The 14,881-nt window shown below is 46.9% G+C and overlaps 6 protein-coding genes across 7 annotated transcripts; 4 read left to right on the plus strand and 2 right to left on the minus strand.

The window, feature by feature from the left end:
- The first annotated feature begins 222 nt into the window (after nt 1-222).
- LOC117144133 (arrestin domain-containing protein 2) lies at nt 223-2,851 on the plus strand. Its single transcript, XM_033309158.1, has 4 exons — nt 223-499; nt 1,346-1,713; nt 1,773-2,304; nt 2,365-2,851. The coding sequence occupies exons 1-4, from the start codon at nt 385-387 to the stop codon at nt 2,721-2,723; spliced, it is 1,374 nt and encodes a 457-aa protein (XP_033165049.1). The 5' UTR covers nt 223-384; the 3' UTR covers nt 2,724-2,851.
- Nucleotides 2,852-3,099: 248 nt separating this feature from the next.
- LOC117144134 (mitochondrial thiamine pyrophosphate carrier) lies at nt 3,100-5,787 on the plus strand. Of its 2 annotated transcripts, XM_033309160.1 has the most exons (3): nt 3,100-3,363; nt 3,463-3,703; nt 4,168-5,787. In XM_033309160.1, exon 3 carries the CDS (start codon nt 4,270-4,272, stop codon nt 5,266-5,268), a length of 999 nt encoding a protein of 332 aa, XP_033165051.1. In that variant the 5' UTR covers nt 3,100-3,363; nt 3,463-3,703; nt 4,168-4,269; the 3' UTR covers nt 5,269-5,787. The 2 variants fall into 2 exon arrangements, with proteins under 2 accessions (XP_033165051.1, XP_033165050.1); XM_033309159.1 differs by having other exon boundaries at nt 3,100-3,703.
- A 192-nt stretch (nt 5,788-5,979) lies between these two features.
- LOC117144889 lies at nt 5,980-7,197 on the plus strand. The gene has a single exon (XM_033310310.1). The coding sequence runs from the start codon at nt 6,059-6,061 to the stop codon at nt 6,926-6,928; it is 870 nt and encodes a 289-aa protein (XP_033166201.1). The 5' UTR covers nt 5,980-6,058; the 3' UTR covers nt 6,929-7,197.
- LOC117144888 (sorbitol dehydrogenase) lies at nt 7,192-8,960 on the minus strand. The gene is made up of 6 exons (XM_033310309.1): nt 8,817-8,960; nt 8,732-8,765; nt 7,928-8,397; nt 7,649-7,867; nt 7,468-7,589; nt 7,192-7,396 (listed from the first exon to the last, which is right to left on the minus strand). Exons 1-6 carry the CDS (start codon nt 8,868-8,870, stop codon nt 7,213-7,215), a joined length of 1,083 nt encoding a protein of 360 aa, XP_033166200.1. The 5' UTR covers nt 8,871-8,960; the 3' UTR covers nt 7,192-7,212.
- Nucleotides 8,961-9,727: 767 nt separating this feature from the next.
- LOC117145143 lies at nt 9,728-12,588 on the minus strand. Its single transcript, XM_033310683.1, has 2 exons — nt 12,034-12,588; nt 9,728-11,773 (listed from the first exon to the last, which is right to left on the minus strand). Exons 1-2 carry the CDS (start codon nt 12,178-12,180, stop codon nt 10,643-10,645), a joined length of 1,278 nt encoding a protein of 425 aa, XP_033166574.1. The 5' UTR covers nt 12,181-12,588; the 3' UTR covers nt 9,728-10,642.
- A 431-nt stretch (nt 12,589-13,019) lies between these two features.
- On the plus strand, nt 13,020-14,546 carry LOC117144757 (alcohol dehydrogenase class-3). Its single transcript, XM_033310116.1, has 4 exons — nt 13,020-13,143; nt 13,213-13,302; nt 13,372-13,833; nt 13,887-14,546. Exons 1-4 carry the CDS (start codon nt 13,123-13,125, stop codon nt 14,451-14,453), a joined length of 1,140 nt encoding a protein of 379 aa, XP_033166007.1. The 5' UTR covers nt 13,020-13,122; the 3' UTR covers nt 14,454-14,546.
- The last annotated feature ends 335 nt before the right edge of the window (nt 14,547-14,881 follow it).

Genomic DNA, 14,881 nt, shown 5'->3' on the forward strand with positions numbered 1-14,881 from the left:
AAGAAACTCTCTGTTTAACAAAACGCTCCGCTTAAATATCAGCGATGATTAAAGCATACATACATATTTTATTAAGATTAAGCTTTAGTTGGCTTAGCAGGCTTAATGCTCCATACGGTTTTCCGTGTGCTTCCCCGTTTTTTCCTTCGCTTCTTCTTCTTGTAATCTGCACACTCACAGGCACAAAAAATTGCTTCTCGGTTCACCATCGACTTTTGAGAATTCAGTATTAAGCCAGAGCTGCTCGCGTTCGGTGCTCGCGAGCTGAGTTGCCGGAACCCTCAAATCCATCGAATCCCAACCTCTCACACCAACTATCAATAAAACAAACAACGGAACTTGATACCGCCTGACACCGTCGCCAAGGAGTCAATTCTGCACAGGATGAGCAGCAAGGTGAACTTCGTCTTCGACAGCAATCCCCTGGGGGTCTATCAAGCCGGTCAGCTAATCTCCGGCACGGCGGAACTGATTACGGAGCGCCCCAAGACGATTCGATGTAAGTGGCACCGACATGCGGAAGAAGACGCAGTACATACATATTCTAATGGACTCGAAACCATGACGTCATCCCCCTCCATCCCCATTCAAATTCTGATTCCCATACCGTTCTCATCCACTTTTGTTGCGTAGTCGCGTCGTCATTAATATTGTTGATGCTTTGTTGTGCGCTGCTTTATTGTTAATGTTGCCGGTAGATCTGCTTGAAAAATGTTTATTGTATATACAAGTGTACATATATGTATACATAAAGTTTATATACAACACACATGTGGCCGCTTGGCTGGCTTCGGATATCTGATATCTGAAGCGGCGTAAAAACTAGTTTTGTTTTGAAATTGCGTACGCTGTGTTTGTATTATTAGATATTTGATTCAGTTACTGGTCAGCTCGTTCGTGCCAATACCTTTAAATTGTAGTGTATAGGTAGCATTTTGGGTCAATTAGGGGTAATTCATACAGATATAGATTGATACAAAACCCATTAGCAAGCTAAGTCGGCCTTATCCGCATTATCATAAAACAAAACTCCATTATAATTCAAATAATCAAATAATTCCTAGGGTATCAAAAAGTCGAGCTTCAGCAGCGCTTTATTTGGACGGTGAACTTTATTAGGTGAACTTTATTAGGTAGTATTAGGTCGTTTTTTTTTATGCTTATGATTAAATTATTCCCGGAATTATTGTTAGTTAATTAACAAAGGCAGTTGTTTGGAGCTGAGCCATTTTCCAATACAATTCTACATCCGAAACACACAAAAGGTCCAAGGTCAACGGCAATTAAACTAAATGCATAATTGAATTACATACCCGGCAGTACAGACAAATTAACCCAATTGCAGCGATCTTTATAACCATAAATGGATACGGCGAGACGCGCTGGCAGGAAAGCGAGGAGCGTGTGGGCGAGGATGGGAAGACGACCAAGACCCTGGTGACCCACACCACCACCGAGGTCTACTACAGCACTGATCAGCCGGTTTATGGACAGGCCGGTGGCTCCCAGCTGGAGTTGCCCACCGGCAAGTATGTCTTCCCCTTCCGGGCTACAATTCCGCCCAACGCACCCACCTCCTTCAATGGTGCTCATGGTCAGATTAAACACGAGGTGACCCTGACCATCGATCGCGCGGTTCGCTACAACAACACCTTTAAGCAGTGCTTTACGGTCATCCTGCCACACGATCTTAATAAGCGGCTGGAATATAAGGTATGTAGTTTTGGTTCTTCTTCTTAAGTGGATAACCTTATGCAGCGCACTTCCCTTAGGAACCCCTGCAACGCTTGGAGTCGAAGAGCTTCTGGTGGGGCTCCATTTTCGGTGCCCACAAGCCGATGATCATGGACGTGAGCACCTCTTATTCTGCCTACGTGCCCGGCCAGAAGATTCATTTCCATCTGGTGTTGGACAACCAGTCGGATGTCCAGTGCATGGACGTGAAGGTGCGTCTGCTCAAGAACGTCTCGTATCGAGCGAACTCATCGGGCGCAAAGGAGCAGCTGAAGGTCACCGAATCTCGGGTGGCGGACAAGCACTGCGGTGAGGTGCTGAAGCACAACAAGGCCAAGTTCGATGAGTTCCTCACGGTGCCGCCAACTACTCCATCCACGCAAAGCGAAAAGGATCCCATTCGAGTTAGCTACACACTGCGCTTCATCGCCAAGACCTTCAAGCTGCACGGTGGTGGTGACTTGGTAATGGACTTTCCAATAACCATTGGCACAGTGCCGCTGCTGGGAAGTGCTGATGACAAGGGACCCGGGGCGGAGAAGTCCCAGCCGAGTGGTGCCTCTCATCCAGGTTCGTTTTGCATTTAAGTATTATAAATTATTAATATTAATCAACGTTTCTCCGGCTTAGGCTCACCCAACTTTCAGGAGGACGTCAGCGAAGAGCAATTCGAGTCCAACACCTTTAAGCCAAGATATCCCGTCTACCCATTTGATGGAAAGCCTGGAACCAATGGCTCCAACGGGGCAGCTAATTTTCCCAGTCTTTATCCCAAGGCAGAGGATGCGCATCCTGCTACTCCTGTGAAATTCACACCAAATCCTGTGTCGCCAGCCGCACAAAAATCGCCACCATATCCGACCAACATACCTGTTGCTTCTCCGCCAGGCGGTAATTTTGAGGTGCTTGGATTCAGTGTACCACCTGACTATAAACCCACGCCTAGTGCTCCAGCTGCTTCCTCCACTGGCGGCATTGGGTGGAAATAGGGACCACAACTTAACCATTTTGTATTCTACACTTTAAGCCATTTTTAAATATACAAAAAAAGCCCGCATAAGTGGCAACGCTGTGCACGTGACAGCTATAGTAATATCGATAGTTAGGAATATCTTAATCCTAAATGGTCTTTCAATCAACTCGAGTATAAACACAGTGATCTGGTTTCAGGAACTATGCCTACTATTAAAAAATATATATGCTCCCAATTAGGAAAATCCTAAAAATGAAAGTTAGATGCTAGCTATTTTCTAGCTATTGTTGTTAACCGCGATAGCCGAGAGTGGGCATCGCTGTTCGCTGAAAGCTCATCGCCAGCGGCTCGAACAGCTGATTCCGTGCACTTGGCGACGTAACTCGGTTTGTTTTGTTGTTGTTGCGTAGAGGATTGAAGCAGCGCGGCTTGAATTGGGAAAACCAGTTTGTGGAAGTGGGAAGCGGCCAACTTGGACAGCGGCAGCAGGGGATTGGATCGCCGCACAACTGCAACGGCATCTCAACGGCGGCGCTATTACAAATCTGGCGAAAAGAAAGTTTTGACGCAATCCACGGGCCGCCGCCTGTAATGAAGAAGCGTCGCCGCCGCAGTTACTGCTGCACTCTGCCCGCGAACGGACGCATCTGCTCCAGGTGAGCTGAGATTGAAGTGCGCTGCCCTAGACATTCAGCAACATCATCATCATCACCATCGAGCGTGCTGCCAATGCCTTTGTCTCTTTATCTGAGCAGCAGCATCGGAATTTTGGGAACTGGACAACGGTCGCCGAGACATCGAACAACAAAAGCGGGAAAAAGTGAAATCGCTGATAAACCCGAATACCTACCGAGCTATTGTCAATCAATGAACGGCCGTTTGAACCTGGAGTCAACTTGGGAGCTCTGCGAATTGGCGGGCAATTGGCCATAACATACGGAGATAATAGTGAAGTAATCGCAGAGACATACGCACGCTCCGTGGAGCATGACACTTGTAAGTCCCATCCTCAGATGAATTCCACTCCTACTATTTCCCAATTCCTGTCTACGCACTTGTACACACCAATTTGTCCATCGACTTTGATGAATGTGTAAACAAGTCGAAGTTTGCGCCCTGCCGCACCTCTAAAACGTTTTGAATGAAAGCTACAGGCAAGCTTAGCTAAGTCGGATTTTCGGAAACTCCATCTCTGATAGCACAGTACAGCATATCATATATTCGGCTCTTTTTTCTATCAAGAAACAATCTTAAGCTTTCTTTTTCACAGCATCTGCCTTGAATTTCACAAGAGTCAAGTAAACTACAAATAACCATTAAAACAAATTCTTTTTGAGACTATATAAGCTATACCTATAAGATCCAACCTCATGGGAGATGCTAAGTCCGAGTTAGGTGTAGCAGCTAAAGAGTTCCGACTGTAATAACGTATCCACCTGTCTGCGTTTCTTTATTTTCAGAAATGCCATTGAAAAGTTGGCAGTCGCAGCAATAAAAGTGAAATCCGCACGAGCAAACATACGCACACGAAAAGCGAAACCAAAGGTAGCTCCGACGCAGACATGGCGGTAACCACAGGCTCCACTACCGAGGCGACCACAGCCACAGCTCCCGTTCCGCGACGCAAGCACAGTACGCGGGAGCAGCTGCATCAAATGCTGGCCGGTGGACTTTCGGCGGCCATTACTCGCTCCACCTGCCAACCGCTGGACGTGCTCAAGATCCGCTTCCAGCTGCAGGTGGAGCCGCTGGGCAAGAACGCCGCCAAGGAGGGACCAGGAGCCCTTACCTCCAAATACACATCCATCGGACAGGCGGTGAAAACCATATATCGCGAGGAGGGTCTGTTGGCCTTCTGGAAGGGGCACAATCCTGCCCAGGTGCTGAGCATAATGTACGGCATTTGCCAGTTCTGGACGTACGAGCAGCTCAGTCTGAGGGCCAAACAGACCAGCTATCTGGCGGATCATCAGCATCTTTCGAACTTCCTGTGCGGCGCTGCGGCCGGAGGAGCAGCAGTGATCATATCCACGCCGCTGGACGTCATCCGCACTCGTCTGATTGCCCAGGACACCAGCAAGGGATACAGGAATGCAACAAGGGCTGTGTCGGCGATTGTCCGCCAGGAGGGTCCTCGCGGCATGTACCGCGGTCTCTCCTCCGCCCTGCTGCAAATAACGCCGCTGATGGGCACCAATTTCATGGCCTACCGCCTGTTTAGCGACTGGGCGTGCGCCTTCTTGGAGGTGAGCGATCGCAGCCAACTGCCCACGTGGACGCTGCTGGGACTGGGCGCCTCCTCGGGCATGCTCTCCAAGACGATCGTGTATCCCTTCGATCTGATCAAGAAGCGACTGCAGATCCAGGGCTTCGAGTCGAATCGCCAGACCTTCGGACAGACGCTGCAGTGCCACGGAGTCTGGGACTGTTTGCGGCTGACCGTGCGCCAAGAGGGCGTTAGGGGCTTGTACAAGGGCGTGGCCCCCACACTCCTTAAGTCAAGCATGACGACGGCCCTGTACTTCAGCATTTACGATAAGCTCAAGCAGGTGCGCTTCTAGGTCGGACTTGGAGTCGGGGTTAATGGCGGCACAAAGCCATTGTGCGCCCAAACGGAATCTACACTGTATTTTCTATTTTTATATCTACAGAGGTGGTCAAAAGTATTTACACAACGAGCTTTTTTTTCAATTAGTTGACAATTGAAAAAAAAGCTCGTTGTGTAAATACTTTTGACCACCTCTGTATTTACCGCAGCGCGTAAATAATACTAAGACTTAGGCTAACTCTGTTGATTAGTTTTCGGTTGTGCGTATCTTTTCTGGGGGTTCTGTTTATCTTAGACCAATCGACTTGGTCAGCGCTTTAGTACACACAAAAATAGTTGGCGCACCAGTTAAGTTATAGATTGTAGTTCATTATGCGGCAGAGCACCTCACTTCTCAGACACATTCAAATTTTTATTTATCTTTTGTTTGATTCGCAAACGAAACGACTGCGCTGGCAGTTCATTTGATATTTAATTAATTAATTACACCTAAGTATTCAGGGAATTTAATAAAATTGACTACATCACAGCAGTGAAAAACCTTTTATTTTTAATGAGGATTGTCCCTGCCAATAAGATTTAATTATTCATATTTTCAGCTTAAAGGTGTTTCCAATTGAAATAACATGAAAACATGTTATTGAACTGCAGCTGTTAAACTCCAAACATAATCAATGTTAAGAAAAGCTCGCTGCTGTGAGCTTTTTTGGTTGTGAAATTGAAACGATGATGCAGTGTATAAAAGGAAATGTATCTCTCGGAACAACGATACAGTTACTTGAGCGATTTCCCGTCCGGAGAAAATGGCTCTTGTGAAGACCGACACCATTGACAACAACTCCATTCCATGGGTTCTGTGGCTACCACCAGTAACGGAAGCGGAGAGGAAATCGCCGAGAGGGAGATTCACATTTGATGGGCCAACGGTGGTGGCGTTTCACTTTGTTAAGAACCGGCACGGAGACACCTTGGACAAGTGGATAAGGCTGCTCGATGAGTTGGCACAAGAGTACGTCGGTCGAATATTGTTTGGATTGCGTGACATCTCCAACATCGCGGAGTTCAATTCGAACCTAAATCCCGACGACTTTGGCAGCTACAGGAAGGGATTGCCACCGCGAATCTATGGCAAGGACTGCGAGGGCCGAGTGTACGATATGCACAAGCTGGTCAGCGCCAAGTACCTGAGGGAGTTTTGCGACCAGCTGCTGGGGGATCAGCTGTTCCGTGCCGTAGTCCTGGGCGCCACTCCATCGCTGGACTCCAAGCCAATGAATTACTTCGAGCTGCGGGAAGAGAGCAGCAGCGATATGCTGGTGATGCTATATGATCCTGCCTGCTACTACTGGCCCATTCAGAAGAGGATGCTGCGCAAGCTGATCCGCCTGCTGGCCAGCGAGGATCTGCCCATTTTGATCGTGGACAAGGCGTCTAACTACCTGGGCGTGGGCTTCACCCGCTGGCTGCAGATGGTCAACTGCCACGGCTCCACCATCTTCACATCGCCACGTCGCGACGGCTGGGACATCAAGTTGTCAGTGCGAATGGAGAGCACACGTGGCTACCTGCGATACATTGCCCGGAACAGGCAGCCGGAGCTGATTGACTTCGATGCCGAGGGGGAGCCCAGAGCACCGGAGCAAGCCGTGGAGTACATACAGTATTTGTTTTAGATCTCGACCCTAACTATAATCTATAACTTATTTTTAGGATAAGATGGTTTTTCAAGCCATCGGAAAAGTATTACCATACAAAAATCAAATGTAAAAATATAACATGGTTACCAATATTTACCCATTTACTAAAGATACTTATCTACATGTCCACATGTAGGTGCATAAGTCAGCAGCCAACCTAAATATAGACGAAAAACCTGAAGGCGATAACAAACCAAGCTTGGAATTGCTCCAAGACACCAAAAATAAGAACTATTTGGTTTATAGATAAGAGTTTGTATTCAGAACTTGACTTTGTTGTTCGCGTCCCGCGGCTGGACGTGGATCATGACCTTGATAGCGCCTCCGGTGCCGCGGCGGGAGGTCTCAAACGCCTCAGCCGTCTCCGTGATGTCGTAGTGGTGCGTCACTAGACGCTTCACGTTCACCTTGCCCGAAGCCACCAGAGCCAAAGCGGCGGAATAGCTAGAGATGCGGAGTTATCAGTAGTTGATTTGACCCACGATGTTGCCCCGCCGAATCTACCGATAACTTACTCATTGCAGTAGCGGAAGACGCCACGAATGTCGATCTCACGTGCCAAAGCGTTGATCAGGGGCAGCTTGACCTCGGGCGCTCCCATGCCCACAACCACTACTACTCCGCCGGAGCGAGTGGCCTGAAAGGAAAGTGGTTAGTGACTGGTAATCCACCCATACGCAATACTGATCCACTTACAAAGATGGCCAGGCGGGCACTGCTCTCGGCTCCACAGCAGTCGATGGACTTGTCCGGCACCTCGCTCATCGTCTGGTGAACAACCTTGACGGTCTCCTCGGCGGGCTGATCCCGCTGCAGGAGCAACGTGTGTGTGGCGCCCAGCTCCTTGGCAACATCCAAACGATGCTGCACCAGATCGGTGATGAGAATCTCAGAGGCACCCATGGCTTGGGCAGCCTAGGTGGGTAAAAGAGTTCAACCTATTTAAGTTGGTGACATATTAATCGACTTTCTTACCAGCAGGGTAACCAAACCAATTGGACCAGCGCCCAGAATGAGCACCTTTGAGCCCAGACCGACTCCTGCGCGACGGCAGGCGTGAACTCCCACGGACAGTGGCTCCAGCAGGGCTCCCTCCTCCATGCTGACGTGATCCGGCAGCTTGAAGCAGAAGTCGGCTGCGTGTTTGTAGTACCTGGTCAGGTTTCCATCGTACGGAGGTGTAGCGCAGAAGACCATGTCGGCGCACAGGTTGTATTGCCCCTGTTTGCAGTGATCGCAGTAGCGGCAGGGCACTCCCGGCTCAATGGCCACGCGGTCGCCCACCTTGAGGGTGGTCACATTCTTGCCCAGCTTGGCCACCACGCCGGCTGCCTCGTGGCCAATGATCATCGGCTTGGTCAGCACAAAGTCACCGATGCGTCCGTGGGCAAGGTAGTGCACGTCGGATCCGCAGATGCCCACGCTGTCCATGGCCAGGAGAACCTCTGAGCAGGAGAAGGCAATACGAAAGCAATTAGTTGCATGTATCCATAAATCAAATCCTAGGCAATAACAATTAGGACATACGATATAACAAGGATCTAAAATATCTAAATATCTGAATTCATGATAATTTATTAATCTGTGCTGTCAAAAGTTATTATTATTATCAATTATTATAGCCATTTATAACTCAGGAAATCACTACATTTTATTACTTTAATAACTATGATTAAATAATATTTTTGGAAATTAGATTTTTATTGTAGTTTTTCTCTAGTTCAAACTTAACAAAATGCGTATACATCGTGATTTTTTATAAGTGTATGAATCCCTTACCATCGTCGGCGATTTCCGGAATTGGGCGTTGCTCCTGCAGGAAGTGAATTAGCAGTCGCTTGTTTTATTTCCGGCTTCAACTTACCAATCGCAGGTCCTCGATGCCGTGGAGAACAGCTGTTAAATTGTCTGTTGCCATGATTACCGCTTGATTTCTAGTATTTCCACTTTCCGTTGCACAACCGTTCGCTTTGAAAGCCGATTTAGCACTGAATTCAGTATCCGATCTGCCCGATATGCTGTGCTGGCAAGTAAGTTTATACATATATGTATTTATGTATATAATATATTTTTCTAAATTTGCCTATTTATGTGTGTGTTTGCTTAGACCGGAATACAGTTATTATCGGTTATATTGGCTGTGAAGTGCAGAAGTTAAACAATGTTATCATCTAACTTTGTTTCTCACATTAGATGTTTGCCGGAATAGCGGTACTTATATTTCTGCCTTCTGCTTAAATTACAGTTATTGTCTAGTAAGACGAGCCCCTCAAGTTCATTTTATTCGCTCTCGCCTGTAATTTGTTGCTGTTCGTTCTCTCACTTGCTACGACCAACCGCGAAAACAGCTGTTTTGTATTTACTCCATGTGTTTACATGTGCCGTGTGGGCGTTTCGCCGGCAAAAACAAAACGGAGAAAAAGCTCCGCCGTTCTGTTCGAGCCTTTCTTCTAAAATACACTGAAAATATTTTATTAACATAATAAATTCATAATAGTATGTCGTTCGATTATGGGTAAGCAAATTAAAATGAAAAGAGAATAAAAATAAATAAGAACAAAAAAAATATTTCTATTTTAAATAGTATTTTAATACAAATTTGGCAAGTGTACACAAACGTACCCAAAACGATACGTTATCACTTGATTTATAGGCTTGCGCTGCTGGCAGTTAATTGAAATAGAAATATGTACAAATATTTATGCAAATAGAATAATGTGTAGCTTTTCCCATTTAAGAACGCAATAAGATTAACAAGTTTGCTTGTGTTTGCTATACGGTTTTATTGGCTTTATTTCTCTGGCTAATATATTCATTTCAATAAGTGTTTGATATTCGGGTTCTTAACATATAGAATTTCTATTTTAAAAACGTTTGCTTATATAAGTATGTGTATAAATGTCCGTGTGGCTTTGCTGCGGTTTTTTATTGACGTAGAAATAAAAAATGTTTGCTTAAAACTAAGAAAAAGTTTCCATCACGTCAACTGCGCATTAAGTTGGCTGTTTTATTTGGTTTTAGTTCATTTTGAAGATAAATGCATCATATTCTGTAAATGCTATACGTTCCGTAAACAGTTTTAAATTTGGCTTGGAGTTATAGAAAGGAAAGCTGAGTTTCAAGTTTGCTGGCTAGTGCCCAACTACAACAGTTTACTGTCTTCTTTTTTTGTTTTGATAACCTTGCAAATTGTCATAAATTATAGTGGATGGATTTGAGATAAGCAAGCAGTTAATTGTTGAACTATTTTCGAAATTACAATAAATTGGTTTAATGGGGTTTCCCCATCACTTCTGATCAGACAAAAAATTAATTTGAACCTCTAACTACTGAGCAGTTTTCACTTTTGACTGACACTTGCAAGATTATTTGAAATTCGGACTACCGATCTATTTAGAAGTTTTCTGGCTTTATAGACGCTGTGCGAGTGTTAGATCTCTAGTAACTTAAGACTTTCTAGGGCTTGGATTATGTATGTTGTGGCTTTGATATCTATATATATATATATATATACTGTATTTCCATTCACTAAAGCTGCTATTGCAGAGACATGCGATCATGTCAAGTTGAAAGGAACAAATTTGGCCAAAGGAAACTTAATGTGTCGATCTGCGTATGTAATTACGTTTTTTATATCACACTTATGGTCGAAACGAAACTGGAACCAGGAACACCCCACATCCTCACATCCTACATGGATAGTTCCTGGCGCGGTTTGTTGATGTGCAGCCGCTGAGGATCCTGCGGCGCCACACAAATGTCGGTCAGGATGACGACCTCGTAGGGACTGCAGTCGGGCATGCGCAGGAATCCGCACAACCAGCCGTAGAATCCCTTCTCGATATCCGTGATGTCGTTCACCCAACTACTGTACTGCAGACTCAGCTGCCGCAATCCCGAGTAGATGCCCAGTCCGAAGGTGCACAGCACAATGGCCAGCGGATAGATCACGAACAGCAGCGGCGTCACCAGGATCTTGTGCAGGTACGTCCTCTCCTCGCAGTAATAGTTGAACATATTGTACCAGGTGAGCGTTCCAATGTAGAAGGAGTACACCGCCGAAACGACGGTCACGAACGGCAGGCAAAACAGCGAGATGAGCAGGATGTGGAGGCCGGTGCCACAGCTGCAGGTGCAGCACAAATTGCCACCCTTCTGGGTGTCGCTGGCCATCGCATGGGCGTTCAGCTGCTCCAGCTCCTCGCGACTGATGTTGATCTGTAGGTCCACGGACTGGCCCTTCTTGCGACCCCGCTTAATGGTGCCCGTCATGGTCAGGTAGTTGCCGCCGCCCTCCTTGCGCGCCTGATAGCCCCGCTCTAGACTTTGGTCGTAGTTGTTCAGCACACTCGTTTCGCCGGACTCCAGATCCTCGTAGTTAGCGATCTCCGGTGAGGAGCGCTGATTGCGCCCCTGGCCGGGCAGATCGCTTGTCCGGATGTTGACCCGCTTCTTGGAGGACGACCGGTTGCTCAGGCAGTCCTGCGACTTGCTCAACTTGGCGTCCAGGCTACTCTCCGAATAGCAACAGCTGCTGGGAGTCACCGTGCTGCTCTCGTGCCGCTGCGACGTCGACTTGGTGCCCTGCGATATGGATTCGAAGTTCTGCAGCTCGTTGAGATTACTGTTCGATCTGGCTGACTTCTGGCTGTGCTGCGTCGAGCTGGCCGAGTGTGTGCTAGCCAGGGTGTCGTGGGCACTGGGCACACCCAGCTCTCCCGGCAGCTGCGGCAGCGGCTGCTTGTTCTTGATGATCAGCTTGGACTTGCGGAGCTCCTCCTCAAGTCCCGGATTGGAGGGCGACAACTTGGGCCGATTTTGCTGGAGGAGAAGCAATCAAAAGTTGATCAATAACCCTTATAACCACAAAAACATAAATCAATGTGTGATGATCGTAATGATTTCGTCATAATTAACTTGAATTCAATAGTAAAAGTTAGAACTGAAGAATTCGCGACTTTTATATCTTAAAGATGCACTTATAATAAGCCAAATATGGGGCTTATAAAGCGTAGAACATGAATTGATAGTTATTGAAGCACTCTTTTAGTTATTTTTGTATATAATTATATTATTTTCACCTGCACACTGACGATGTGATCCACATAGTTCTGCTTCTTGGCCTCCGACTTGGTTTGTTGACGTTTCCGGGGCGGAATGAAAACAGGGCGTTCCTTGCTGCCCGTACTGGTGTCTCCGCCCAGGCCGCTCGAGCCTTTGCCCACCATTTTCCGAATTTTCCACTTGGCTTTGGCGCAAAAAACTACATCACCTTCGCTGGGAGCAGACAAATTTTTTCGTTCGCTGTGACGTTACTTAACGCCCAGTAATGCAAAAAGTGCACTTCCGGCCTTTGTCGCTTCGCGGCTGTGTTGTTATTGATTTTTCCTGGGCGGCTGGCACGTCCTTGTGCCGATTTTGCGTTCATTGGCGTTTTTAGGGGGCTGCTGTTGTTGCATTTTGGGTTGGGCGGCAATGTTTACAAAAAACTTGGCGCCTGCGCGGGCGGCATGTTTAACTTTTTAAAATGCAGGTATTTCAATAGCAAAATTATACTGTTTAGGTTATGTAGTGCTTATAAATACACAATTTGTCACTTAACAATATTTTTAGTTTGTTTAGTGAGTAGCTTTTGTTTTTAGCTCTTGTAACGGTTTAAGGAATAACAGTCTACTTTCAACGAGAACAGCTGACTTGAGCAACGCAAAGTTGGCTGCGATTCTATATGCAGGTGTGACCAAAAAGTACAAAAAGTAAAGTGATCCTGCAGAGGCTATATATTCTATAGTTCTTTCGTTATGTTGTGCATTGAAATAAAGAAGTTTAAGAAAAATAAACATAAAAGTTAACAAATTTTTAAAATAGTTGTAATTTTTATTAACTTTTTTTCACATATACTGAAATTATATCTTTTTAATTTGTTTCAAAGAAGTATTTTTAAAATCGTATAGGAAAAATACAAATACACGTTAATGTAGCCGCATAAGCCAAATAAATAGTTCCTAAGTGCAGGTGAGCTTTCAGGGTTTTCTTATCGATCGCTGTCCGGTCACACTGCGCCAACCGGCCTTTTCCCGCCTCCTCTTCCTTGTCGTCATTCATTTTCCATTCGTTCTCCATTCGCCAATTGGATCTTGTCGCTAAACTCTCCACTAAACTATACTACAAAGATGTCTGCTACCAAGGGCAAGGTGAGTGCAACAACTGGAATTTTAATTAGCAGAAACACACCCAGGCTGTCAATCAACAATCAATCGCAGGTAATCACATGCAAGGCCGCCGTCGCTTGGGAGGCAAAGAAGCCGCTGGTCATCGAGGATATCGAGGTGGCGCCGCCCAAGGCTCATGAGGTTAGTTCAGTTCGGAAAGTGAGATACGTTACAGGTTTAACTAATTACCATACTGCATGACTCCAAAAGGTGCGCATCAAGATCACGGCCACGGGCGTCTGCCACACGGACGCCTTCACCCTGAGCGGTGCCGATCCGGAGGGCCTGTTCCCAGTGGTGCTGGGCCACGAGGGCGCCGGAATCGTGGAGAGTGTCGGCGAGGGCGTGACCAACTTCAAGGCTGGCGACCATGTCATCGCTCTCTACATCCCCCAGTGCAACGAGTGCAAGTTCTGCAAGAGCGGCAAGACGAATCTCTGCCAGAAGATCCGACTTACCCAGGGCGCTGGAGTCATGCCCGAGGGCACCTCCCGTCTCAGCTGCAAGGGACAGCAGTTGTTCCACTTCATGGGCACCTCCACCTTCGCAGAGTACACCGTGGTTGCCGACATTTCGCTGACAAAGATCAACGAGAAGGCGCCGCTGGAGAAGGTCTGCCTGCTGGGCTGCGGCATTTCCACAGGCTACGGAGCCGCCCTCAACACTGCCAAGGTGGGTTTGTGGAACTTTCACCACATCACTGACTTACCAACGCCTCATTTCAGGTGGAACCCGGTAGCACTTGCGCAGTTTGGGGCTTAGGAGCTGTTGGCTTGGCCGTGGGCTTGGGCTGCAAGAAGGCTGGCGCCGGCAAGATCTACGGCATTGACATCAATCCCGACAAGTTTGAGCTGGCCAAGAAGTTTGGATTCACCGACTTTGTCAACCCCAAGGATGTGGCCGACAAGGGTTCGATCCAGAACTACCTGATCGATCTGACCGATGGTGGATTCGATTACACCTTCGAATGCATTGGCAATGTGAACACCATGCGCTCCGCCTTGGAGGCCACGCACAAGGGCTGGGGCACCTCGGTGGTGATTGGAGTGGCCGGCGCTGGCCAGGAGATCTCCACGCGACCCTTCCAGCTGGTCGTGGGTCGCGTGTGGAAGGGTTCCGCCTTCGGAGGCTGGCGCTCCGTTTCGGATGTTCCCAAATTGGTGGAGGACTACCTGAAGAAGGATCTGCTGGTGGACGAGTTCATCACCCACGAGCTGCCGCTGTCGCAGATCAACGAGGCATTCGACCTGATGCACAAGGGCGAGAGCATCCGATCCATTATCAAGTACTAAGCATGAGATAACAATTCTTTGCTTTTCACTTTTTATACAAGTTGGCAATTGCATGTGATTGCTTATAATAATAAACACCCAGTGTATATGTAAGACTATCTTCATTGGGGGTCGGATTACTGTCCCCGTCGCGCATACTCCTCATAATTGCTTAGATTATTTGCTTATCTGCACTGGCCCACTTAGGCTCAAAGTTCAACAACTTGGAATTGTTCGAGATTGCGGTTACTTAATACGTATGTATTTTTGTAGAATTTCGCAACTTTGGTATAGATTGATAGAGTTATCTGATGACCCAAACTAAACTCAGTGCCGGACATCCTCCAAGGCGCCGAAAATTGTAGATTATAGATCAATCGTAAGAACAAGATTGGAATAACCAAATGGAGCGATAAGCCAGGTACTTTGTGCTATATCCCCCATATAAA

Source organism: Drosophila mauritiana, chromosome 3R, assembly GCF_004382145.1.
Source record: "Drosophila mauritiana strain mau12 chromosome 3R, ASM438214v1, whole genome shotgun sequence".
NCBI lineage: Eukaryota > Metazoa > Arthropoda > Insecta > Diptera > Drosophilidae > Drosophila > Drosophila mauritiana.